At 50.9% G+C, this 25309-nt stretch overlaps 8 protein-coding genes across 8 annotated transcripts; 5 read left to right on the top strand and 3 right to left on the bottom strand.

The window, feature by feature from the left end:
• Positions 1-1535: 1535 nt before the first annotated feature.
• On the top strand, positions 1536-3969 carry PV10_07381 (uncharacterized protein). The gene is made up of 2 exons (XM_016372277.1): positions 1536-3558; positions 3612-3969. The coding sequence occupies exons 1-2, from the start codon at positions 1903-1905 to the stop codon at positions 3768-3770; spliced, it is 1815 nt and encodes a 604-aa protein (XP_016221609.1). The 5' UTR covers positions 1536-1902; the 3' UTR covers positions 3771-3969.
• PV10_07380 (uncharacterized protein) lies at positions 3962-5694 on the bottom strand. The gene is made up of 2 exons (XM_016372276.1): positions 5552-5694; positions 3962-5490 (listed from the first exon to the last, which is right to left on the bottom strand). Exons 1-2 carry the CDS (start codon positions 5651-5653, stop codon positions 4339-4341), a joined length of 1254 nt encoding a protein of 417 aa, XP_016221608.1. The 5' UTR covers positions 5654-5694; the 3' UTR covers positions 3962-4338.
• A 196-nt stretch (positions 5695-5890) lies between these two features.
• Positions 5891-7730, top strand: PV10_07379 (uncharacterized protein). The gene is made up of 2 exons (XM_016372275.1): positions 5891-7231; positions 7282-7730. Exons 1-2 carry the CDS (start codon positions 5941-5943, stop codon positions 7503-7505), a joined length of 1515 nt encoding a protein of 504 aa, XP_016221607.1. The 5' UTR covers positions 5891-5940; the 3' UTR covers positions 7506-7730.
• Positions 7731-8037: 307 nt separating this feature from the next.
• On the top strand, positions 8038-11925 carry PV10_07378 (uncharacterized protein). The gene has a single exon (XM_016372274.1). The coding sequence runs from the start codon at positions 8394-8396 to the stop codon at positions 11628-11630; it is 3237 nt and encodes a 1078-aa protein (XP_016221606.1). The 5' UTR covers positions 8038-8393; the 3' UTR covers positions 11631-11925.
• A 295-nt stretch (positions 11926-12220) lies between these two features.
• Positions 12221-13741, bottom strand: PV10_07377 (uncharacterized protein; the record flags this gene model as incomplete). The annotated part of the gene is made up of 2 exons (XM_016372273.1): positions 12221-13460; positions 13632-13741. 2 exons carry the CDS (start codon positions 13739-13741, stop codon positions 12221-12223), a joined length of 1350 nt encoding a protein of 449 aa, XP_016221605.1.
• A 547-nt stretch (positions 13742-14288) lies between these two features.
• On the top strand, positions 14289-15522 carry PV10_07376 (uncharacterized protein). Its single transcript, XM_016372272.1, has 2 exons — positions 14289-14590; positions 14673-15522. The coding sequence occupies exons 1-2, from the start codon at positions 14408-14410 to the stop codon at positions 14892-14894; spliced, it is 405 nt and encodes a 134-aa protein (XP_016221604.1). The 5' UTR covers positions 14289-14407; the 3' UTR covers positions 14895-15522.
• A 3961-nt stretch (positions 15523-19483) lies between these two features.
• On the top strand, positions 19484-22778 carry PV10_07375 (uncharacterized protein). The gene is made up of 4 exons (XM_016372271.1): positions 19484-20337; positions 20390-20487; positions 20537-21316; positions 21377-22778. Exons 1-4 carry the CDS (start codon positions 19945-19947, stop codon positions 22497-22499), a joined length of 2394 nt encoding a protein of 797 aa, XP_016221603.1. The 5' UTR covers positions 19484-19944; the 3' UTR covers positions 22500-22778.
• Positions 22779-22814: 36 nt separating this feature from the next.
• On the bottom strand, positions 22815-25136 carry PV10_07374 (uncharacterized protein). Its single transcript, XM_016372270.1, has 2 exons — positions 24712-25136; positions 22815-24637 (listed from the first exon to the last, which is right to left on the bottom strand). Exons 1-2 carry the CDS (start codon positions 25076-25078, stop codon positions 23697-23699), a joined length of 1308 nt encoding a protein of 435 aa, XP_016221602.1. The 5' UTR covers positions 25079-25136; the 3' UTR covers positions 22815-23696.
• Between the last annotated feature and the right edge of the window lie 173 nt (positions 25137-25309).

The following is a 25309-nucleotide window of genomic DNA, read 5'->3' as shown; positions in this document are numbered from 1 at the left end:
GGATTTTGTCGTCCAAGCAATGTCTTGAGACATCAAGCCAAGGTGATTCCAAGAGTTCTCTTGATCGGTTCAAGACGACCCAAGAAATGAATCCAAGATGCGGCAAACTCTTGGTGGCGGCACTTGATGAGTAGGGTCCCCGCCTAAAAGCAACCAGATGGCCGAGGGGCCTATAGTGGGGGCCGAGTATGAGTCCTTTGAGTAAATTGCAAGCGGAAAATTGGCGACGTAGAGCCTATGATCTGTACTTAGGCTACTACTATACGGACTGCTAGCGAGAGGACTCCATCTGCAGCTGCAGTGGCAGGCTGCGGCTGCACTAACTACTTGGTCCCTCCTCTCAACATCCGGAGATGCTGCCCTGTCAATTTCGCCGTTTCGTGGTATGATTTAGGTCATGCGTTTCCAAGCTTCGAGTCGAGGAATTATTAGAGAGGTGAATCACGCATGTCACGCACGGCACCACCAGACAACACTGTTTCATCGAGTCAAGGCATTGAGTCTTGTTGGTAAATGTCGTCAGGACATACTGTTTAATGTCTCGGTCGAGCGTAATCGTCATCGTCTGGCTCGTTGTGATGATCACCTGGGCGACCCTGGATCACCAGACGCTCAATACGTTCAATGCAAGACCCCGGCTACCTGGCTAACCAGAGGAGAGTGCAAAATGCAGCTGCTGCATCTGTCGGTGCAGCTTTGACCATGAAACCTTGAATTGCTCGAGTCATCTGAGCAATTGAAGCCGTATTCGTTATGATTTGCGCGGAAGCCCGTTGCTAGCGATTCCACGCCAGCACAAGCATGGTTGGTGGATCCGATCGTAGACTCGGCGAAAGCCAGGGTGCGTGCGTGTGCGGGGTCGATTCTCCTTTATGGGGCATCAGACAGGGGCCTCTCGGGCCTTCTCTACGGAGTAGGGGACTCTCTTCATTATTAGACAAGGGTAGCTCGGGGATCCACAAAGGACGCCCACGACGCCTGGAGTCTAGAGCATTTTCGCCCATAATTGAACTCAATGACGCCAATAACTTCGTTGGAGCTTGGGCGAGCTTGACGCCAGTTGGTGGAAGGATGACAGCGACAGTCCCCCTCCCGTCGCTCCTTCTCCAATCTGGATCACGCGTGCAATGTCCTGAGCGGCAAATCGCTGAAACTTTGGATCAAGCGAGGCTCTGAGATTGAATCCATCTCAAGATCAGCTCCACCACGCTCGCTGATTTTTTCACTGTCCAGCTCCCTCGGGCCTATCACAATGCTCGCCTTCCACGACAGCCCTCGTCTTTTTTTGCTTCATCTTGCTTGCTCGCGCTTGTGCAAGGCTTCTCTCGTCCAGGTTCCCCAAGCACCCACCGCACCCACCGCATCGCACCTTGTCAATTCACCGTTCGGCCTGCATGCCACACCTGACATGGCACCCTGCTCTCCTCCTTGCGTAACCTTACTTCCCCGCTAAGTCGCTTGGCCCATGAGACAGTTTGACCGAGCTTGACTCCGATCCCTCGAATGCCATGTCTGGAGTTTGTCTAGAGGTTGGTTCGTGTGGATTCTCTTCTCGCTGGCGCGACCTAGCTGATGAGGACAAACTTTTGTTCCATTTCCCATAGGCCCGACTCCTCCGTGGCTCTACCAAGCTTGTCCCAGCCTGCGACTCCATTTACATTTACACCACAACAAGCACATCGTCATTTGAGTTTGTCAGGTCGAGGGGTTGTGTGATCGCCATGCGGGCCTCCTCATAACATGTATATTTACCTGGGGCCCCTTACTCTACGGTAATTGAAATTCTTCTCATCCACAGCCCTGGATCAGTTTTGACTTGCAGTTTCTTTAAGTCCTGGACCGCCTCGTCCCTTTTCGTAAGGATATCGCCATTCTTACATCGTCCCCCATCGAGACTCCACCATGAGCTTCAACCATGACGAAGAGCATGGCGCCGGCCACACCGGCCGCCATATGAGCGTGTCCAACTATGCCGGCAACTTGGGTGCTCCAACCTACGACACGTCCCGCAGAAGATCATCCATTGTACCCGCTGCTGCCGTCGGGGCCACCACCGACGAGGTCATCTTCAACCAGAAGGATGAGACCCTTCGCAAGATGTCCGTCGCCGTTCCCAACTTGGCCGAGCTCTCTGCCGATGCCAAAGCTGCCGCCGATCTGGAGCACTCTTTGGGCTTCCGTGAGGGCTGCAAACTCTACCCCAAGGCCATCATGTTCTCCTTTTGCCTGTCGCTAGCCGTTATCATGGAGGGTTATGACACCTATCTCCTGGGAAATTTCTTTGGAAACCAATCTTTCGCTCGCAAGTTCGGTGGGCCTGGTCCTATCAAAGACGGCGTGCAGACATATGAAGTTTCTGCGAGCTGGCAGAGCGCCCTCGGTAACGGTAGCGCTGCTGCCCAGATCATTGGTCTCTTCCTCAACGGAATCATCTCTGAGAGAATCGGCTACCGCTGGACCATGATAGGTGCTCTTTTCTTCATTTGTGGCACTATCTTCATCACCTTCTTTGCCGTCAACGTCCAAATGTTACTGGCTGGTTATGTCCTTTCGGGCCTGCCATGGGGCGTTTTCCAGACACTCACCACAACATATGCCGCCGAAGTGACCCCCGTACCTCTCCGGCCTTACCTCACCACCTACGTCAACCTGTGTTGGGTCATCGGCCAGCTAATCGCCGCTGGTATCCTCAAAGCCTTTGTCAACGTTAGTGATGAATGGGCTTACCGCATTCCTTATGCCATTCAATGGGTCTGGCCTCTTCCCATTGCGCTCACTGCCTTCCTCGCCCCCGAATCACCTTGGTGGTTGGTGCGGCACGGCAAGCTCGACCAGGCACGCGCCGCTTTGCTCAAGCTCACTTCTAAGAAAAATGTCAACTTCAATGTTGAGGACACTCTGGCCATGATGATCCACACCAACGAGCTTGAAATTCAACAGACGGCCGGTACCTCTTACCTCGACTGCTTCAAGGGTGTCGACCTCCGTCGAACCGAGGTCACTTGCGTCACCTGGCTCATTCAGCAGACTTCTGGCTCGCCCATGATCGGATGGGGTACTTACTTTATGATTCAAGCTGGCTTGAGCGATGCCAATGCTTACTCTCTCGGTGTTGGCCAGTCTGCCATGGGCTTCTGCGGCACCGTTCTCTCTTGGTTCCTGATGCCTCACTTTGGCCGTCGAACTCTGTACATTGCGGGACAGATAGTCATGTTTGTCATTCTCATGATCATCGGCGGACTCGGAGTGCCTGGCTTGTCCACCAGTATTGGTTGGGCATCTGGTGCCTTGATTTTGATTCTCACTTTCGTCTATGATTTCACCGTCGGACCCGTCTGCTATTCTTTGGTGGCAGAGCTTCCTTCCACTCGTCTTCGAATCAAGACCGTCGTTTTGTCTCGAAATGTATACAACATCATGGGCATTGTCATTGGAACTCTCCAACCCCGCATGATGAACCCTACTGCTTGGAATTGGCGCGGCAAGACTTGCTTCTTCTGGGGAGGTCTTAATTTGCTTGGTCTGATCTGGACCTATTTCCGCCTTCCAGAGCCAAAGGTACGTTGGACAAGAATATGCATGATTAACCAGCCATCTGACTGTTTTGACAGGGTCTTACTTACGCTGAATTGGATGTCTTGTTCGAGAACAAGGTCTCTGCTCGCAAGTTCAAGAGTGTCAAGGTTGATCCCTACCGCTCTGACAACTTGGTTATTGTGCCAGATGATGAGGGAAGCTCTCACGATGCCACGGAGAAGAAGGGGTTCTGATCGTCTGATTCCAAGCCAAGAGATACCATGTGATGAGTCCTGGTGGCTCGAGATTATGTCGATACCATCTGTCAATGGCCAGATAATGTGTTCTTTGTCTCTCATACTTGTGTACTCAATTCTCGCACGCGATACTTCTGACAGCAACATATGTAAATCATATCACGAATCTTCGATTCGCAAAGTCTGCGTAGGTGTGAGGACCGATTAATATTGTCCATTTGCAAAAGGTATCAAGTACGCTCTCCCGTCTAGATATGCTAGTAGCTGGTATTCTGGATCCTACCCGTGTTTCCTCGTCTACCCCAGCCCCGGAAGTCCTATACTGGGGGTTCCGATGCTAACGGATCTCCTTCCATTCTGGTTCCAGCGTTATCTGCATCCTTGGCGCCATCGCAAAAAGTCGATTCGTGCCCAGGTGCATGGTACACGGTTCGACGCCAGGCTGAAAATGGAGTAGAGTTCTGTTCATTCGTGTCTGGCAAACCCACAACTTGCATCAAGATGCATCTCGCGAGAATCAAAGCTCAGCAATGAGCAGAGCTAAACAATAGAGACCCAGAAAGTCTCATGATGCGATCTCTTCCACCGCTTCCTGCATATCCGAATCCGCACCACCCGACGACGATGCTGTACTCCAGGCCTGCTCGTCCTTTTCATTCTGTAATTGCTTCGAGATTTTAGACCCCGGCGTACCCTGAAAGAAATCCGTTGTGCGAAGCCCTCTTATATCCCCTGCTCTCATCTGGTCCATCCGCTGACCATCCTGTCTCTGTCGCGCAATCATCTCACGCACTGGAATCATTGCCGCATCTCGACATGCCTCTTTGATGTCACTTCCAGACATGCCTGCCATGACTCGAGAGAGATACTCCAGATCGAGATCGGCCGGGTCTAATTTTGTGTCCTTTAGCATAAGCCGTAGAATCTTGAGTCGTTGTGAGGTGCCCGGTAAGGAGACGGGAAATTTCTTGGGCATTCTCCGAAGAATAGCATCGTCAATGTCTTGTATTCGGTTGGTTGCGCCAAGGATGAGGATTCGCTGAGGTCGGCCGGATGAGTCTGAGGAGCCCAGTCCATCCCAATGGGTCATGAATTCGGCCTTCACCATGCCTGTTGCCTCGTGCTCGCCGCTACGACGGGTTCCTAACACGGCGTCGATCTCGTCGATGAAGACGATAGCAGGTTCTAACTTCCTTGCTAGGGTGAAGACTGCGTTGACGAGCTTGTTGGAATCGCCGAACCATTTCTCTGTCAAGGTGGAAATATGTAAATTGATGAAACAGGCGCCACTCTCGTGAGCGAGGGCTTTCGCCAGCATGGTCTTACCACATCCCGGCTGGCCATATAATAAGACTCCTGAGGGTGCAGAGAGGAGGGAAGATGATGTAGAGTAGAGATCCGGCATGGTGAGTGGGTAGATAACAGATTCCCGCAGTTCCTCTATGATATCGGACATTCCTCCAATATCGTCAAACGACACCGAAATATCTTCTGGAAACACCAGATCTTGTAGGATAGTCTGTTCATATTGTGATAGATGGAGATCTTCTCTAGCAGGACGACTCGACGCGGAGGCGGCGCTTGGATCTTTACGAGGTTCCTCTAGTCGGCGCAGAATGGCTGCGGTGGAGATTCGGGCATGTTCTTTCGTATCCGCTTCAGGGTCGATGTTCATTTGTTTCAGGATATATCGAAACATCAGCCACCCGCCGATTGCCTAGAATTCTCGGATGAGTTCCCATCACCAAGCAGTAGTGGTCCGTTCGGGTCTTGCTCACCAGAGGGGCCGCCACGGCGAGCTCTTCAAGGACACGATGCCACCAAACATGTCCTCGGTCGGGGGCCATGCCTGCGAAGAGCGAGCGCTGAAGTGAGCCCATATAAACTGACAACGAAGTGAGGTTGGTGTGGTCTATGAGAATGAGAGGGCGAGATGGAGAAAAGGGCGATGATGATCATGTTCTGTGGCGTAATTAACAAGCACCGCCACGTGTCACAACGCCACATTGGGGTACCGAGAATTACGCTAGTCCCCATTAGGTTGTCTGTTTTGGTTCCATCTCTTGAGTGCATCTTATTCACTTTCTGCACTCAAGATTCTTATTACAGTTACTGGACAAACCCCTCTACCCTGATATATTTCACTCTGTTCGCGTCCGTCGCAACCATGAAAGGCATCGCAGATCTCCTCGACTCCGACATGGAGGAGTCGACCCACTTTATCGACGAGAACTCCATCATATCTTCCGCCTCAGACGCGACAAACACAAGCAGCTCACAAGTTAAGCGCCTGAAGAAGAGAAAACGCGTGACAATGCCGACGAAACCAAGATCCAAGGTGCAGAAAACCACCACGGCGCGACCACGGAAAGCGGCTCCCAAGCAGACTGCAGCGAAGCGCATGGCCCTAGAAGAGCAAGTCAATCATCGCGATGTTGAGCAACAAGACGAGGAGCAAGTCGCAGAGGAAGTGAGTGACGCTGCTCCAGTCAAACCTAAGAAGACAAGTCGAGCTCCTGCGAAACCGAGGGCAAATAAAAAGGCAGCGGCGGCGGCCGCGGCCGCGAAAGAGCAAGACGATGAGGAGATGGAAGTCGAACAAACCCCAATGGTCGCTCGCTCTGCTCATGCTGTAAGCAAAACCAAATGCCAAGGCCCGAAAGCCACATCAAAGAAAACAGTATCAGCAAAGCCGACCGGCCAACAAGAGCCACGGGTTATCGCAGAAAGTCAGGACAAGGCTGAGCAGAGCGAGGAGGTGGAAACTGAACACGTTGAAGTCCGAGTAGCTCCTCAACCAAAACAACCTGTTCGAGACGCCTCAAAAGTCAGACAAGAGCCGGCGTACCGAAGACGTGCGGGCAGCGCATCAGACACCGAACGTGGAGACCCGAACCTCCGACGCAAGCTGGGCGACATTACCAGAAGGTTCGAAAACGTTGACATGAAATATCGCAATCTCAAAGAAGTTGGGATCAACGAAGCCAACGCGAACATGGAGAAGCTTCGACGACAGTGCGATGCCACTGTGCAGGCATCCAACGAATTGATCGCGTCGTTGAAGAAGGAACTGGCCGCTCAGGCACCTCAAGTTCAGGAGGCACAGAAGCTGAAGAAGCAAATGCAGAACCAGGACAACGAGGTCAACAAACTCCGTGAGACCGCCACGGAGCTGGGCAAGTCTCTGCATGTGGCCCAGAACGAGATCAAGGCACTGCAAGCGAAACTGGTAGCTGCAAGAGCAACTCCAGTGGAGCAACCCAAAGTTCCAGCCAGTGTTAAGAAATCCGGCGCTCAGAAGCCCCTGATGATCACCAATGCCGAAGCTGCACACGCTGCCCAAATGGCCCAACTAAAGGAAGATCTCTACAGTGATCTTACCGGTCTAATTATCCGGGGTGTACAGAGGACAAAAGATGGCGATAGTTACGATTGTCTGCAGACCGGCAGAAACGGCAGTAAGTGCATTCAAGCTGTGACTTCAACAAGGAGACTGACCATTCCACAGCACTACACTTTAAGTTGTATATGGACCACGAAGATGCGAAGTCAACAAGCTTTGAAGAGACCGAGTTCTTGTACACACCAATGCTTGATGCCAACCGAGATCGCGAGATGATTGAGCTGATGCCCAGCTACTTGACCGAAGACATTACATTTGCTCGCCAGAACGCGGCCAAGTTCTATGGACGAGTGGTCGATACGCTGACCAAGCGTCGAGCTGAAGAATGAGAGATGATGACGGGACAAGGTGACTTGGTTGATGAAGTTATGGATTGGCCACAGGCGTTTAAGTGAAGACAGACACAGCTAATCAGGGATTGCATGTTCCGCATGAGGGACACAGATACACCTGTCGCCAGTCTGCATATCTTTGGATGGGATACTCCGTCAAATATTTGTTTTTGATCAAGTAGACTGTACATGATATGGTCCTGAATGCATGATTTGGAAAAGGGATATGATGTCTTAATCACGTGATTAGGTCACACGTGACTCTCTGGGGAAGAGTTGTCGTCGTCGCTCCTGCCGCAACAGACAGTATGGGTGGAACATCTTCTGCGTATTCCAGAATTTCATGAGGTCATTGACCAACCTCAAGATTGTTCTGATAACCTTACAACTCTAGCAGAGTGCATATCAGCCCGCCATACGACGATTCTTTCTCATCCGTCTCGAGGTGTGTCACTTATCACCGCCCGGGCCCACTTGTCCCTCCTTGCTGACAGTATCCTCGTTAGCAAATCTACCCCTCACTTGACACTTCAACGCATGCATGCTGATGCCTTGTCCTCAAACATCCATCTCTGGTCTAGTTATGTAGCCAGATTGGGTCTTTTCCACTGGTCACTCAAGACGCTTCACCGTCGACAACGCAGACCCACAGAAGCAACGTCTGAGGAAGCTTGGGATTCGAGTGACACAAGCGTGATAGTGGTTTCAATCCCCGTCCTCATCCACGCCGCCCTCTAGGTGCAACGAGCCGCCACCCATACACAAGTCATTATTCACCAAATATCAAGAGAAGGCATTGACATATTGCCCGGGCCAGGACGATCAGAGTGACGAAACGCTCAACCATCCCACGAGAGTCCTGCCCCTATCATCGAACTGCTCGATATGTCTATCCGAACCATTCACCGGAGTCAGCTGGCTTCTCGATCCTCTAAAATCCCTCTATCCCTGAAGCCAACTATCGATAGAGCAAGTCATGGCCATACCCTTCAGCTCCGCATGCTGTGGTGGTGTCACCACACTCGTGACTGGCAGGCCAACCATGATGAATACTTGGCCGAAGGCATAAAAAGACACGAGAAGATCATGAGGCACAAATACTCAAAAGCATTGCGGAGAAGAGCTCTATGGGAGAATGACGAGGTCCCTCGGTGGTCATGGCGTGTCACCAAATACCTCGCAAGTAAGCACCAGGCCAAGCAATCTCTATCGACTTCACAGCAGGACAGAAATCCACCCAGCCAACATCAGGAACCTGCACCTGCACCTGCAAGCAAAGGGGAGAATGAGTGGTTTAAGCCAAAAGACTTCGACTCTTTCAAAGCATACTTCGATCGACAAGTCGCCAGGCATCCATATGGTGCTCTCTTTGGTAGGAAACTGCATAGTCCTCCGTCAACCAACAACTCTTCTTGGACTTCCTTCTCTTGGATTTTGACTCCAGGCCGTGGGGATCAACAAAGTCCAGAATCCGGACTACGAGATAATACACAACCGTCAGCTTCCAGGCCTATTCAGCCGAGCACTTCGTCTTCGTCATCTACTGCACCGGACAAGCGTCCCATTCCTGCTACGACAGTTTCAGATTCGCTAGACGACTACGAGTATGATCCTATTACCATGAGGAAAGTACCCAAGCTGAAGGCAACTCCCGATACTGCCTCATCAAAGCCTTTTCTAGAATCTTTGTTCTCCGAGCATGGAGTCGATGTTCCGGTCAAGACTTATAAGCCCCATAAGGTATTTGGATATGGATCTAATGAGAAACCGGCGCCTCCTGCGGGCGATGCTGTCCATACTTCTCCTGAACGATGCTTCGGAAGCTCTCGAAAGTCTGAACTGGAGGATCTCATGTCAAGGGCAAAGGGCAATAATATCGATACCACAGCCCTATACACAGAAGCTCTCCCTGAAAGCCAAACTCAAGTCAAGTCTGACACTACAACAGAACCAAGTAAACATTCTAGAGCTTCTCCAGAACCAGACAGTGATGCTCCGTTATTCTCTGGAACAACCTACCAGGACAGAGCTCGACTCGATCCGGACTCCCAGCCAATGTCCAGCTGGCTTATCAACGAAGGGTTCGAGTCTGAAGATACATCCTCACCAGAGGCTTCCTCGTCTGAAAATGGTCCGAAGAGCAAGCTGACACCGGCACTTGATCGCATTCAGTCTGAATTGGCACAAAGTACGGATAAGGAACCAGCCAGACTCCAACCCTCACTTGACCGATATGCTTCCTCATCGGCCAAAAGGTCTACTGCTAGCGAGGCAGATGCGCGCCAGTATCAAACCCTCAAAATTGACTCTGAAAATCTAGAAGAACAAGACATTGATCTCCTCCGTGCGAGTGATGTTCGAGCAGCCACAAAATCAGCACGACTCACCAAGCAAGACATCGACCAGAGCAAACAGTCTACCAGGGTCAAGCTGGAAGCAAGTTTTAAGGACCAGCAGGCTGAGTCGGAGGCCATTGCGGCACAGGTTCCACGCCCTGCTGGTAAGCTGTCCCAAGGATTGAACAATGCGTGGAATCACATCCGCCAGTATCCTAGCGGTATAGTCGCCAAAACTATCAACTCCATCCCAGCCTTGAAGGAGAATTTCCAAAAATCTGAGCGCGTCAGTCAAGCTTCAGATCTCAATGAAAAGTTGGTCTTCAATCAGGACGCCCTCAACAGAACTCCTTCTATCTATAAACCAGTAAGACCGTCCAACTTGCGCACTTTTACGCCGAGCAAAGAGTATGAAAAGGCGACTCTTGAGAGTTCCAGCAGAACTGAGTCACTCAAAGCTGCCGCGCAAAAGGCTAAACAGGAGGCTGAAGACACCAATAAACAGCTCCTAAAATTGGCGGCAGACATCAAAGCTGTTTATGAAGCCGAGTACGGTCCCATCACGTCCAGACATCGACAAGTCTCTTCTCCGGCCTCTATATCGCCCAAGGTATCCAACAATTCTGGCATTGATAAGACGACAGAATCCAAGACTTCACATCCACTGTCGACTGCAAGTGTGAAGCCTGGAGTTGTTACAAACTCAATCATCGACAAACATATCAACGATTTCGAACCAAGATATGCAACGCTTGTTGACGAGATGAAGAAGAGCAAAGCCGATATTCAGGCTTTGGAGGGACAGATCACATCGATAAAGTCACAAAAGTCCACCATTGAGCGACCCACTGAAGTCCCCCCTCCTATTTTCACTGCACCAGGATCTTCAGTGTGGAATGATGAACAGCCCCCGCCAATTGAGACTCTTCGAACACTCTCCTTCACATCCCCTTTCGTGGTACTCAAGTATGACGCCCAGACCGCTCAGGTCGTGGCAACAGAAACAAGAAGCGGCTCGAAATTCGACGGGGTTGCTCCTATTGACCCTATCAAGGCGCTAGCAAGACTTGACAACGCATCTAGCTATTTGCCACACTTCAGCAATCTGGCTAGGTCTGGGTACGAGCTTTGCCATGGCGGAAGCAAGGTACTCGTATTTCGAAAGAAAGCGACCAAACCTTCGCCATCTGCAAGCAAGACCACTGCTACTGTGACAAATTCCCCTGCCTTACAGACTCCTCTATCAGACCGATCCTCTCAGGTCGGACCATCTCAAGCAAAGGTGGCCGCCACAGTACTGGACGAGATTCCCACAGAAGTTGTTCCACCGCCTGGCCCAGCAGCACCAACCGCTCCATCAGCATCAAAATATAATAATGTGGTGAACTCTCCACAGGTCCGACGGCAAGAGGACGTGTTTTCCGGGACCATGCGATCACCACGAGACGGGTCCTCTAGGTTCAACCCACCATCTTCGAGCAGTCGACAAACACAGGAGGATCCCGAGCCAGAGACGGACCGAGATCCTGCCGTGTCTACGCAAAATACTTCTAGCTTTGCTTTCAGGGCCAGGAGAGCTTTGCGGACGCTCATTATTTGGACGTCAGCGCTCAGTATTGGAGCGTACGTGGTTGGGGTGGCTGCTGAAGGCATTGGCGCACAAAGCCAGGCTCAAATGGGAGTCCATGACAGTAATGCGCTAGGTCCGAGGAAGAGAGTCGTTCTACCAGCCCAGCAAGCTGAGAGACAGCGACCTGGCATCTTCAGCACCGAAAGCTCAAGATGATCGAGGAGAACTGACGACCATGCCTGAACCTTGGACACAGCCAACGAGGGGAGAAGGGAGGACAAGGAAGAGTGAAAATCGAAGCTTGGAAAAGTTGACGATTTGCTGAATTTGGATGACGCAGGCTGGAGTGATTGGAAAGAATGAACGAATGAATTAATGCGCGAAATAGTCCCCTCCTGCTTGATTTCTTTCTTGTTGTTACCTATGCCAGCCACTCCTGTTATATATGATTTGGCCATGGAGTTAGGAAGAGAATCTGTATCAATGAACCAATTCTGCATTTTCGTATACACCTATGATGTATTGTATAAAACCTGCGGTTGCACTCGACTATCTGATGCGCAAATGGCGATCTGAGGAAGTAGATTCCTCGCTTCATTGGTCTCCGCGATCGTCGGCTGCCATTCTGGCCACTCGTTGTACCATAAAGACCCCCCAGAATGGTTCCTTATGGTATAGCTTGAACAGAGACGCAACTTGCTCACTGGCATGTCGACTATTCATTGTCCTGGTTCCTGTCTTAAGATGCCCAAGGTACCTCGTAAAACCACCTCAATCACCTCATTGCTGAACAGGCGTACTAAAAATCATCCACCTTTCTTCGCAACCCAGTGACTACACCGATAACGGTTCTGTAGCAGGCTGTTCGGGTCTTGCATGTACCCGAATGACTCGTTGGACCCTGGAGCATGGTCGATGATTTCGTGTCGTTGGATCTCGAAGCCCAGTTTGGTGACCAGGTGAAGAACTTCATCGTCGCTGAGTTCGAATGATCCGGGGTTTCCTATTCCTTTATCTTGAGCCTGCGATTGAAATGATGATGAGTCGGGAGTGTGGTGTTGGTGCTGTGTGGAATGAGAGTGAGGATGAGTGTGTGGATGTTCTGCAGGGTCTGGGTCCTGCTTGTCGTCGTCTTTGTCGTCGTCGTCTTTTCCATGGACACGGCTATCGAAGTGCCACAGCAGCGGACCGATGTTGATCCAGTAGCCACCTTTCTTCAGACAATTCCACACCGTCTCAATGTAGCGAATAAGGTTCGGAGCCGTGTCGATGAAGAAAACACTGACGACAGCATCGAAGGTCTCCCTAGATTCGACGTTGGAGTATGATAGTACGAAATCACCTGCTGTCATGTTCATTTCTCCAGGATTAGAGCATTGAGACATTGCAGTTGCCGGATGAACATCAGGGATTGTGACACGTTTGAGTTGGTTGGATCGAGAGATGACATTGGTGAAGTTGGTGGCAAAGGGATAGATTGGAAACTGGTGTGACCGCTGCGTGCAATTGAGGATAAAATTGCTGGCGATTAGTTGATGGTATGAGATTTCATTGCCGGTTGTACAGTATCCTTTCATACACAGTTCAAATAGGATGCGACCTAGACCAGCACCAGGAAGGAGAATCGAAGGCCCTGCAGAATTCCCCTTTCTTGGTTCCTGAGAGGCGAGATATGCTTCAAGGTCGGACAGGACAATTCTCAACAGAGGCTCCACCTCTGACTTGAAACCTTCTGTAGACCAGTCACGATAGAACTGCCGGATTGTAGAGTATGCCTTGGCTATGTCACCCGGTTTGGCGGAACCTTTCCAATCCAACGCAGAATTCTTGGGCGGGTTCTGGTTCAGACCGAAAGAACTTAATCCCTGCAGCAGAATCTCATCGGCGAGATCAGCGTTGTCATCGATGGCATCGTCAACGGCAGACAAAGTATCAAGAATGGAAAAGGGAGGCTCAGCCAACATCTTCCATTCTGAGGAAGGCAGGGCATATAGGTTCTGACGCTTTCGATGGGTCGTGTTGAAGTGCTCATGTTTTCGATACTGGCTGGCCTCGAGTCAGTGCTGCCAGACTGAGGAATCGTCTCAGTCAATATGAGAACGAACATTGATTCGACCATAACAGGGTGAAAGGAGAATGAGAGCATGAATCACGTGCTCTGACAGCACAGACTAAAAGACCTGGATTCTGGCAATGGCGGCAGCCAAATTGACTTACTAGAAAGACTCCAGAGTGGCAAAAATTGCACGACGTTCAAGATGATCACGAGGAAGACTCTCCTCTCCGAATAATGGGTTCAACTCATCTTCATTGTCTGGTTCAGTCATTGGGTCTTCCCAGAGCTGACAGGAACTCGTAAGGCTCAGAATCTGAAGATTTCCAAGGACAGCGATACCAAAGGCTGTCACGGCGATCTCGGTTAGGGCTCCTAAAGGGGCTCACCGGTGTTTTGTGTGGGTTAAGCTGGATTAGATACAGTGTCGTGTGAGAAGTTGATGTTATGCATGATGTTAATATTGAGAAGCCGCATGATAGGGATCACGTGGGTACCACAGCCCTTGGCTCTGGGTGAAGGGAAGGCACCACTGATAGGTATCTCGCACCTGCCTAGAGACCTTTCGTTAAAGGTGCCTGCCGTGCCCACTGTACCCTGCGTTCCTGCCTAAAGGGCTAAATGCCAAGGGTATTACCAACCCTCAAGGCAGGTGCCCGCATTGCCTCAGGAAGTATTTTTCACATCCATCCCACACATTCTTATCACCACTTTCAAGCCGCCCCCAAACCGCCCACCATCAAGACTGCTATACTTCTACTTACTGACTCACTCCCCGTCCCGGCGCTCAGACCTCATTTTGTTCCCCCTCGCTCTCCACTCTTCCTATCTCGAGCCCACAAGATCCGCGTCCCCTGGTTCAATACACCTCACAGACCAGACACCATTCCATCCAATTCACTTCCCTACCTGAGAATCACTCAAGTGACTTGCTGCACACATGGAGCCCTCATTCACCCCAAAAGAACTCTCTTTTCCTGTACCAAGACACCCTCACCTCAACCTTCATCTGCATCTATCCCTCCTCGGTAATTGTTCGATGGTACACTTGACGACCTCCACTGTGGGCGAAGCTCATAACTCAACCCCTCCTTTGGGCAGTTTCGTCTATGCCATGCCTGATGTACGTATGAAGCACCGAGTGCATCGTTTCAGGCACTCTCAAATCTCGAAACATATTACATGATAATAACAGCAATATCCAGAGGCTTAACGACCGCAATGCCATTAGCACCGCCCTAACTACCTCGAATGAAAGCATCGACTATGCGACAAGACTAGCCAAGATCCTCGCCCGCCGCACAAAGTCACCTGCCTATGTTGGCTGTAGTATGAACTTTGCCGGCATCACTGCCGAAGAGGAGATTGAAGGTCTGTCCCTGGTTGTCGATCATATCATCCACCAGTGGGAGAAGCAACCTAGATGATCCTTTTGCCACACTCTACCCTACCATGGAGTGGCGGCCCCAGTCTGCACTCCAGACTCTACTCCGTACAGACTCCAGTCCTGAGTCTGGCTATCTTGCCTGTGACGCCTTTCTTCGTCATCTGGATTCATTCAAGGGTCAACCGAGCCAAGCAGGGGAAAGAACCACCCACAGTGTCCCAGTTTTTTCCCAACAAATCGGCATCCTTCCTCATTCTCGGTCTCGACGCGGAAGAAGAAGCCTAAATGTTTTGGAATCTGCGCGTAATGAACTTGCTTGAAAACCAAATTCGGCAACCTCTGTCAGAACCTCTTTGGACCCTGACTTCAATGCTCGCCGACTGTTTCTGTCTCAGGAATTCTCAGCCAGTTGACCCAAGCTCCCGGGTTAGTGGCACTCTGCGTTTCCTTAGCCCAAGCCACGGGGTTGTCTCTCGAGGCGTTTGGCAAGCGTGAGAAGCCACCCCCCAAGGTTAAACAACACATTTCGGACTTCTCCATGACACACTCCACAGCACAGCTGGAGGATAAATGGACCAGAAGTTGGTAACACTGTGTCACTTTGACAACTTTCTCCTTGGTCTACATGGTAGCCCTAGCCTAGGCATTAGATCAATCACCGTGAGCTTCGACGGTTAGGAAGGATATATCCCGCCCAAGCAGTACAGATGCTCAATTCGTCTTTCAGCACGTTTACACAAAATCACAGGTGATCTTGTTAGAGTTCTCTGGGACCCTGTGAGCCACTTCCAGGCCCGAGCGCCTAACCAAAATCGCCGAGAGCCACTACCTCGGGTTGCAACCACCAGGGTTTTTCGAAAGCTGGTGGTTGACCATAATCCCTCGAAGCGGCACCGTAGCAAGCCTAATAATTGGGGCTGCAAAACAGGGCGCTGACTCCACAGTCTATCATTTCCGACTCGGGCAACTCAGGTGCGATCCGCCAAGTTGATCCAAGATACACGACGGACTGCTTAGTTCCACGGGTTGCTGCCGAATAGCTCTATCGAAGTAGATGCAGCGCTCAGGAAATCATCTTGATCTCCTTGTTCAGACTGCCCAGCCCGGAGACAGCAACCCAGAACGGCATGGCTGGTTGTACATAGGAAATTGCTTGAACAATCTCCTCTTCGAAGCTTTCGATATTCATACATCATTATATGGGTATGTATACACGTGCTTTTGGCCAGGCACCTGGGCCATCAACTTGCGAGCTAGTGGTCAAAACAGCTGAGAGCGTAGCTCGGATGCTACTCTGAAGTTGAACTTGGAGAAACCCTTTACAAAACATCCAGAGCTTCTTGGGTGACGATCCTTCCCTAGCCTAGATGTACCGCCTTTTACCGTACATATGCTTCAAGTCGGTGATGATGCAGCCCACCCCACCGCCCTTACGCATGGTCAGTGTCGGAGAGCCTTGGCTTCTTGCAAGCTTTTGGCCTTTCGGAGAGCCTTTGGAGTCTGCCATAATGACGAGGCCAGATATCGTCAAGATTTTCTACGTCGGATTGCTCAACTTGATGGCAAAGGGTGTCTGCACGGCAACCAGCCCATCTCTGAATAGGGTCTGAAGAGGACTTGGGTGATGGATGTCATGTAGAATTGACACACGGACTAATCCGATGCAGGGCAATAGCCACCAAGTTTGTTGCAACCCCTTTCAAATTAAATCCCACTTTCTCTCACAAACTCTAGTTGTCTGGGTCTCCATTGGAAAAGACAAACCTATCGGCGATCTTCCTTGACTTAGGAGAAAACTGAGTTCAACCGTCGGCCACGTCTCCCGCCTGAATCATATTTTGAGTGAACTATTGTAGAGTTGAACTTCCGCCCATTGGCTAGGTATGAGATTCATTATTCTGACAGCTTCTCCAAGCCTCGTAGACCGTCAACGTGCAAGATATACTACCAACACAGACAGAAGAGTCAGAAGCCATTGATTTACATTGACTCATCGACAAACTAGATGACGGACCGACTCAGCAAACCCCGGACTGGTTTCTCCGAAGCTTTTGAGCGCTTGGATGTAGATGTTCTGACTGGATTGCATGAGGTCTTGTCATTTGCAATCTTCTCGTAGAAAGAGGCCGTAGACACCGCGTTCTACTACTGTTGATGATTCAGAGAACGTTCCAACTATGTGTCTTCTAGCTGCCATGGAGTTACAGGAATGCAAATAAGTACTGCAAACATCTCATCCGAGCAAAAACCCGCGGTTGCAGTGTTCCAGAAGCTGAGATCTGGTTGAGGTGCAGATCTTTTCAAACATGTTTCACGTTTTCCACGACGTACCAGTGGAGAATGGTGCACAGCCCCAATATGCAAATCCTTCTTGCCAGAGTAGTTTCTGGCGAGGAGGCCGAAGTGACCCATCAGTCAGAACCTTCCAGCTCCATAGCGTGGAAGCTTGAAGGGCTGAATGCCCCACACATTTGCTAGAGGCTCTACTGTAATCACAGCTGAGATGTTGCAGCCGCCGACGCATGGTTTTCGAGTATGACGAGCTGCGACGCCAGCCTGGGAACCAGGCGTGCCAGCCCATGATGCAAGATGTCCTTCCGCGGATCTCCCACTGGTTTCAACATTGCCCAAGTCACCAGATTGTCGTTCTGGTTGTATCAGCACCACGGCAAGTGGACCACATATCCGTTGTCAGGTGCGTCGCTCTTTGGGGCTACCAGGGCTGGGGGTGGGAGATTCTATCAAAGACCCACTAGTTCCTTACCTTGGCTGTGTAAAAGCAGGGCCCTCCTGGTGCATGATTGATGTAATACATAATGATCGACACCACACAACCGTGCTGCATGCCACAGTGGAAACAACAAACGCCAGACTTCCGACTGGCGAACTACTACGGTCTACGCATGGGTTTCGCCATGGACATAGGAGGATTCAACCTCTCGCGATCAGCATAGCTGCATTGGCCGCCACTTGTACTGTGCTCAGCATGTCCGCCTCGGAGATTTCATAGCGAATCGTAGAAGATGCAGGCAAGATATTGAACATGCACTCGCACTGCTATCACAGGGCCAAATCACAAGTCTAGCAAACTTTGGGCCAGGGTTTCAGATAAAAGTTGCGACGGATGCCTTGTTTGACCCAACGGTAGTCCATGAAGTTTGCCGCCTGCAGATTACTCTTGCTATGGGCGGCTTTCTCCCACTGATCGGTCGCTGATCATGCCAGTAAAGGGTGACCGTCACTCGAAAGCTTTCAAAGTCACCAAATACATCCCTGTCTAACAGCGGGGTGGGGCTAGAAAGCGACGTATTGGCGACGGATGAGTCAAGGGACAATCCTAGAAAGTCTGGGTCACCGCATCGCGGCATCGGACGTTTAGAAAGCTTCCTACTGGGTATCCTTGTGTGGCACTGCAACAGTGTCGGTGAAAAGACCAGGGAAGTTTACCACAGCTCCACGGCTCTCCACCATGCCCCGACTGTCCCTGGAATTCGAACACAACCTGGCCAAGGTTCACGATCGCCCTCGGTCCGCTCTCTCCACAAAGACGCCACTGAACGCTTGAGTCGCGAAAACTTCCCGGTCGATATACCACAGTGTATTTTAGAACATGAGATATGGTCGTCGATCAGTACTCACGCGAATTGAGGTTGGAACTGCGGCAATTGCGTAGTCGCCATGTCACTCCCAGCATGAAGAGATTTGCAGAGGCATTTAGAGATGGCCAAGAGTAATCAATCCCATCCCCTCGTCCGTTTTCAAGCTGGAATATCAAGTGCCACGTTTGTGAGAAGACCAGCAGACCGCTCACAGGAAGCATGTCTTCTCTGTGACTCGACATCAAGATGTGGGTTACTTCCACGTTTAGTCGAGCAGGTTTACTCGTGGGCAAATCATGGTTTAAGCGGCCGTAGCAGTCTATGTTTAATTAATACAATGTCACATCATGGCCAAAGGCCATACCGTAATGCTGTCAGATTTCCCAGCCTTTGGAACCAGTGGTATTGATGGGACGACTCCAGCCCTGCGAAGACCACTCACCGTTGAAATCAGCCCTCAGAGTCCCTGTCCGTGATGCCCTATTCGGCTATGACAACGTTGTGGCTAGCTTCATTGACTTCGGCTGGCAGAACCGGGGGGCTCAAGACGGCCTTAGTCTCGCCAGGGTCCTGCGACGATTCCGAACCTGTTCTCCTGTGTTAAAGTCAGTGGCTCTTGGATATCCACCTGGAGGTAACTTTTAGCTTTCTACTGGTTTGCCAGGTGCTCAATCAGATTTTGCGGTCAATTTCATATCCACTTCTGAGTTCATGCTCATTGTCGGGCAGCGGGGCCTCACTCGCCCTCCACCCACGCCACGCGTGTCGGCACTTGATTTCATGCCATTTGCCCGCTAGACTCCAGAGTCTCCTCTCCTTACCTGTTATGCCAATTGTGCGTATATCGTCCAGCCAGCCGGGTGTCTCCATAGAATGGTCTTAGTCTCGTAGTGTAGTCTTGCCTGCACCGTACGCTCCCCTGCCTGTCCTGAGTGTGCCTGCGTGTCCTGAATCCAAGGCTGGCCCTCTGGAAGCCGTCGACGATCTGTCCCCAAATTTCTGTTGGGTTTTGATCGACACCGACAAGCAGAAACTTTTGGAGGAGGATCGTTTTGTAAACCCCAAGTTCTAGCCAACGGTCATAACCCCGGTGCTCCTTGCTCTTCCTGGCCTGTCCCATTCGTTCTGCACTTTGCCGCGCAGAGCATTCGACCGACAATCTCGGCTGACCTGATCTGTTGGTGGCGATCAGCACAAGGTCGACTCGCGAGTTGCTCGTGCAGCTCATCGGGGAACCATTGGCCAAGGTTGGCCTCTTACCGTCTCCATCTCGCTTCTCGCTTCTGCCCCTACTGCGACTCTGACTTTGGAGATATCGTTCTATCTCTCGAAATCACGTCTTCAGATCTTTAGTCGCTTTGTACATCGTGGTTAAAGTCGTTGCTGCCACGCTCCGGATGTTGTCGACTTGAACTGTGGGCATGTCTCGTCGACAAGCCTCAAGCCATTCTTTGCTGCATCGTTGCAAAGAGACAAGCACCACGATTTACCATGTTTTCTTTGACGAGCGGAATACACAACCAGTCCTCGCCGTTTCGAGAGACCCCCAGTGTGGATTCAGAAGACTCGCCCGTCAAAACTGAATTCCCAATTCACCGTCATACATTGCAAGCATCATATCCTTCGAATCAACACTCCTGGCCAGTCGTGTCTCCGCCTGCTTCAGCAACCATGTTACCGTCTAACCCTCACCGCGACATGGAGTCGATCTCGCCTCAAGAGACGACGGCATACCTGGGCGACAACCTTCGACCTAGTGGTGGACCCAGCGGCACACCATCCCCGGCTCAGCTTTCAGCAATGATGTTGCACAACCCCAAACGAGCGTATCGGCAGCGGAGAAAGGACCCGAGTTGCGACGCCTGTAGAGAACGCAAAGTCAAGGTAATCTTGACGACACCATCATTGAAAATGTCATGCTAACGGACTCTGTAAGTGCGACGCAACAGAAACAACAAGCTGTACAGAATGTTCGAGCCGCAACGTCCGATGCCAATTCACAAAAGACACCAATCGACGCATGTCATCCATCAAGTGAGTAACACCAGACGTGCGTGCGCCCCCTAGATCCTGACTCTCATAGACAAGTCCAAGACCTAGAACGACAACTTGTAGAGGCTCGCCAACAACTCGAACGTTTCCGCTCCGTGGAACGCAAGATCGATGTTTCAGCCGAACTGCGTCCCGGGTCAGCCTCTTCCATACTCACCGAGTTTGTATCTGTTGGAAGATCACCCCGAAGGATGTTAAAAGCAAGATCTCCTCAAGATCTCACATACGCAAGGTCGCACTTGAATGACGTTGGGCGCGGCCTTCTGAAACCACCCGTAACAGGGGCTCCTTCACGACCACACGGTTCATACTCACACGTCTCAGATCTGCCAGGCCTCCCTTCGCAAGCCGGAGCAGAACGTCTCTTCCACTATTATCACGAAAGCATCCACAGACACTTCCCCGTCCTGCACTGGTCCACGTTTCAGCAGCACTTCGCCACATTTACGGAAACGGGGAACTCCAGTTCGCTACCCAGAGACTGGTTGGCGTTACTCTATGTCGTCCTCGCTAACGGCGCCCTTGCGACACACGATCCTGCGAGATTGGGCGAGGCGCAAGATTATCTTACTAGAGGCATTTCTTCAATAAATTTTTGGGAGGACGATGTCACACCGAATCAAGCAGTCGTGGCCTTGTTGGCCAGCACTGCACTCGTGGAGATGAACCGAAAATCGGCCGGTTGGATTTGGCTGGGCTCATCAATCCGTATTCTACAAGATCTAGGGTTTCATGTTCAAGGTGGAGAATGGTCTCCAGTGGAAGGCGAGCTGCGGAAACGCATCTGGTACTCCGTTTACGTTTGGGATCGGTAAGGCGCAGTTGACAAATTCTCTTGCGCAGACGAGAGCTAATACAGAATTTCTACCAGGATACTGGCTCTGGAGCTGGGCAAACCCATGTTGATCAACGACGACGAGTTTGACACCGAGTATCCAGAAGTTCTGGACGACGAGCGTTTGGTGGTCGAGGATGCCCAAAGTCCTGCGCCTCCCACTCTATTACTCGCCAACATCCACATTGCACGGCTCATGTCGCCGTTGGCAAAAGCCTTTCGCACGTTGTGTATTACGAACGAGGCTCTGAACAGATTCGAGAACTATTTGGGCGACTGCCTGAGCCTGTTTCCACGGATTCTGCAACTCTCCTCATCGATCCCACTAGATGCTTGTATCATGGCACCAATTATGCATTTTCAGAACGTGAGGATACTCCTCCATCGTCACAACTTGTCTCCATCCTGTTCTCCAGAACAGAGACTGCAGGCAATTGAACAATGTACCCACGCAGCGCGAGATACGGCGACCCTCCTCTCGAGATGCATGATTCCTCACATGAACGCACACGAATGGGAGCAGAGGTTTGTGTTATCTACAACCACGATCCTTTGTACACACCTGTGGCGTTGCATGCTGTTCCTGGTCTTCAGACAGCAATACGACGCCTGTTATATTGTCCTGAGAGCTGCAATGACAATTGGGGAAGCAAGGAACATCAATATCAGCTGTGGCAGATATCTGGCCTCTTTTACACGCAAACTGATAGAGCGCTACGAACAGTCCCCCAATATTGACGTGGAGCAGGACGAAGATTTACTAGTATTTCTGTCAGCAGATCTCCAGGCTACAACCAACAGCTGGGTCTGGGGCAACGCAGAAACGGGTACGCATCTGAGCAGACGACAAAAGCATGGTCGACCACGCCACACGAGCATCGAACAAGATTCACAACCGCAAAACGAGCGATATTCCCCCTCGTGGGCTGGAATGCTAACAGAGGAGGAACAACACGACTGGGGCGGATGGCAGAATGTGGAAAGATCAGTTCGATATCTACAACAACTCACAGAATCCCGAGTCAACGTTGCGAACCATGTCCAACCAAACACGACAACCACTTCACAAACTACGGGCCCCATCTTGGCCCCGATTAATACTGCACAGCCAACACAAGATGTCAATCGGTCACGTATGACTATTGCAAATATAATTTAGGAGCATTGAGGGTGTTTGTCAGGGCACCAAGGATACACGATCCCATGAACAAGATGTCTTTTGACGGAGAGACAAGACTGCACGAGTTTCTCGAGATACCCCTTTCCCGGCACACCGTTCGTGTCTCTGTACCGTAATCACAAACTTATCTCAAGACCCATACGCTAAGCGTCGCCTTGAACACGGCATCGCATCGGACGACTCCATCAGTGGTTCGATTCGTGTATGAAAATGTCAAGTCGCTGCATGAATAGAAGAGGCTGTGAATTGTAAGACTTGGAATCAGTTACTTGCGTACGATAATTAGCAAGGCTACCCCAGCATGGTGGTCGGTGAAGTGGGAACGATTCGACCCAGGATCTGCAATATTATACATAGTTCCTGGAGCCATGCCCGTCTCGTGCTCTCCTCTTGAAACCAGCTTCGCGTAGTGTACGTTCGGTGAAGCGATTACCAGAAGAGTTTAGTAGTTGTTTCTGCAGAGAGGCAAAGAGATCCATCCGACTTTCCAGAAGATCCGAGCAGACGTCCAAGCGTGAAAGTCTGGTTCGTAGCGAGATTACACGACTAAAAATTGCCTGGTTTCTGGCCCCCCATTGAACCAACCCAACCCTAACCGGAAAACGACCGAACGGGGGGCCCTCGTCGACTTCTAATCGGAGAACAGATCTCCGTCAAACGACATGCTTCTTCCCAGGGCCTTTGCTGAAAATATGAACTAACAATGGACTACCTTGCTCGTCGGTCTGGGCACGGGGATAGTCCTTTGCGTTTACTGTCTCTTTCTGCTTATGCTCCATACCTGTACGTGCAAGCTGAGCCGAGGCTTAGAAACAAATGCAAGGATCAGACCGTTGTTCAGATGACACCAACCTCGCTTATTGAACAGCCTTGTCATATTCTGGAAGGAAGTTTTCGTCGCTTCTCATAAGCGGGCGCTCTTAACATAGAGCAGCTGAGCAGCCATGTCCTTTGGACAAGTTAGATTTGAACACGAAATTAGTATCACTTTGTCCAGCGGGACATCTTCTCCGTCTGGATCATCGCCGGCCCTCAAGGCACAGCCTACTGATTTGGGTCCTGACAATGATAGTAGCGGCAATGGTACCAAGAACCGTTAGGATCGTATTCGGTCAATAAAATCCACCTTTTACGACGTCAAATGTGGTCTTGGTTTTGATTGAAAGTCCATTTCCCTCAAACGGTAATGAGATGGAATCCCATGGCTCGACGGCCTTCTTCACCACTGAGAATCCCCCTTTCCCCCGTAAACAATTTAAAGTCCTTCTCGCTTGATCCTCCTCGAAAGTCTTCGGGCGGGACCCCTCGCATTAGGTCTTGCAGCTGGCCTTTGATGTATTTCTGGTTTTCTTCGGTCGTTGGAGTTGCGGCAATGTATGCGACACTAGCTTCATGGTCTCCGTGATGATCGACCTCGACGGCATGGCACATGTCGGCGTGCCACCACACCGTATCTCCGGGTTGCATCTGTGGAATATGCACCAAGCAATCACGCAGTCGCAAGTGGGGATGGGATGTCGGGCTCAGCATTTGACTGTGCTCCCTGTATGTACCGGGAAACCAAGGACTGTCTGCGTCGAACGTCCAACTCTCAGGGTTCATAACGTCATCCTTGTTGCTTGGAGGTTGGAAGAATGGTCGCAGCATCAAATAGGCAGACGTCCACTTGATGTTGGGGTACAGGAGAAGGCTGCCCTCGCCAGGCCCTGCGCTGGTCAACGCTGTCCAGCCTTGAAAACTCCGGAAGACACGCGAGTGAGCGCCCCCAGGGAACAAGGCTTGGTCGGCACCTTTTCGAAGGGTCAGGTCATAGGTGTCAAAGGACTCAGGAAACCCAGAGAAGACAGCAGAGTAAAATGACCGGTAAGTCGGATCAGCCCAGCGTGACAAGCTTCCAGCATCGATGTGAGGCCCAAGCCCCATGAACGGTACCCCGGGGGGTCGAATACGCACTGCGTCAGCGTATGAGAGGGGCTCTGGAGATGAAGACTTCGAATCATCGTGCCACCACGAGTTTAGCTCTCGACTCAACTTCAACTGATTGGGATGAGAGCGAGCAGCCATTTGTGAAGGTGAGAAATAAAGTCTATAAATGGCAGGGGAGGTTTCAGGCCAGCCTATTGACACGTCAACACTGGACGGAACACCCAGTCGAAGAAGAAAGGAAAGAAGCTCATCTCCTCCTACTTACCATTGACTTGATCTTTGTTGGCAGCAACATAGGATTTGAGGTCTTGAAACCATCGGTCCGCCTGGGCTCGGTCATACACTCCCCGAATAACGAAGCAGCCAGTATCTTTCAGCTTCTGTCGCTCAACATCACTGAGAGTAAAGATATCCTTGAAGTCGACTTCTGGGATTGCTGAAGTGCCACGAGAGGTAATATCTTCGGTGATCTTTTCAAGTTCGGCACAGACTTTCAACCAGGCCCTGACTATGTTGTCTTTCCCATATGCTTCTACAATATCCTTTTTGTATTGAATCAGGTCCTCATTGGTCTCCCCGTCTTTAGCGGAGAACTCGGGCCATGCTGGCCACTGGAGTAGACGTCCAGACATACTAGAACGGTATGATGGGACGTTGTGAATGCTTGAACACTTTGCTGGGTAATTGGGATTCAGCAAGATATCACCACGGCTTTTAAGGTTACACCCTGCGGGCCTTTATATTCCTCCGTGTCGAGGAACCAAGACACTCACCCCGCCACCGGTGACGGGGTTCTCCATGAAGACATGCAATGCATGGTACATTATATTCCATAGTGGAGACGTTGTCGAGGAATACGGATG

The sequence above is a fragment of the Exophiala mesophila genome (genome assembly GCF_000836275.1).
Source record: "Exophiala mesophila strain CBS 40295 unplaced genomic scaffold supercont1.5, whole genome shotgun sequence".
Taxonomy (NCBI): Eukaryota; Fungi; Ascomycota; class Eurotiomycetes; order Chaetothyriales; family Herpotrichiellaceae; genus Exophiala; species Exophiala mesophila.
This window is presented reverse-complemented; position numbering and strand designations above follow the sequence as displayed.

Coding starts and splice junctions, on each gene's coding strand:
- PV10_07381 (XM_016372277.1), top strand. CDS start 1,903: ATGAGCTTCAACCATGACGAAGAGCATGGCGCCGGCCACACCGGCCGC. Junction 3,559..3,611: donor TCCGCCTTCCAGAGCCAAAG/GTACGTTGGACA, acceptor CTGTTTTGACAG/GGTCTTACTTACGCTGAATT.
- PV10_07380 (XM_016372276.1), bottom strand. CDS start 5,653: ATGGGCTCACTTCAGCGCTCGCTCTTCGCAGGCATGGCCCCCGACCGA. Junction 5,491..5,551: donor TCGCCGTGGCGGCCCCTCTG/GTGAGCAAGACC, acceptor CGAGAATTCTAG/GCAATCGGCGGGTGGCTGAT.
- PV10_07379 (XM_016372275.1), top strand. CDS start 5,941: ATGAAAGGCATCGCAGATCTCCTCGACTCCGACATGGAGGAGTCGACC. Junction 7,232..7,281: donor GCAGACCGGCAGAAACGGCA/GTAAGTGCATTC, acceptor ACCATTCCACAG/CACTACACTTTAAGTTGTAT.
- PV10_07378 (XM_016372274.1), top strand. CDS start 8,394: ATGTCTATCCGAACCATTCACCGGAGTCAGCTGGCTTCTCGATCCTCT.
- PV10_07376 (XM_016372272.1), top strand. CDS start 14,408: ATGGAGCCCTCATTCACCCCAAAAGAACTCTCTTTTCCTGTACCAAGA. Junction 14,591..14,672: donor TCGTCTATGCCATGCCTGAT/GTACGTATGAAG, acceptor AGCAATATCCAG/AGGCTTAACGACCGCAATGC.
- PV10_07375 (XM_016372271.1), top strand. CDS start 19,945: ATGTTTTCTTTGACGAGCGGAATACACAACCAGTCCTCGCCGTTTCGA. Junction 20,338..20,389: donor GTAGAGAACGCAAAGTCAAG/GTAATCTTGACG, acceptor GGACTCTGTAAG/TGCGACGCAACAGAAACAAC. Junction 20,488..20,536: donor CGACGCATGTCATCCATCAA/GTGAGTAACACC, acceptor TGACTCTCATAG/ACAAGTCCAAGACCTAGAAC.
- PV10_07374 (XM_016372270.1), bottom strand. CDS start 25,078: ATGTCTGGACGTCTACTCCAGTGGCCAGCATGGCCCGAGTTCTCCGCT. Junction 24,638..24,711: donor CAACAAAGATCAAGTCAATG/GTAAGTAGGAGG, acceptor ACGTGTCAATAG/GCTGGCCTGAAACCTCCCCT.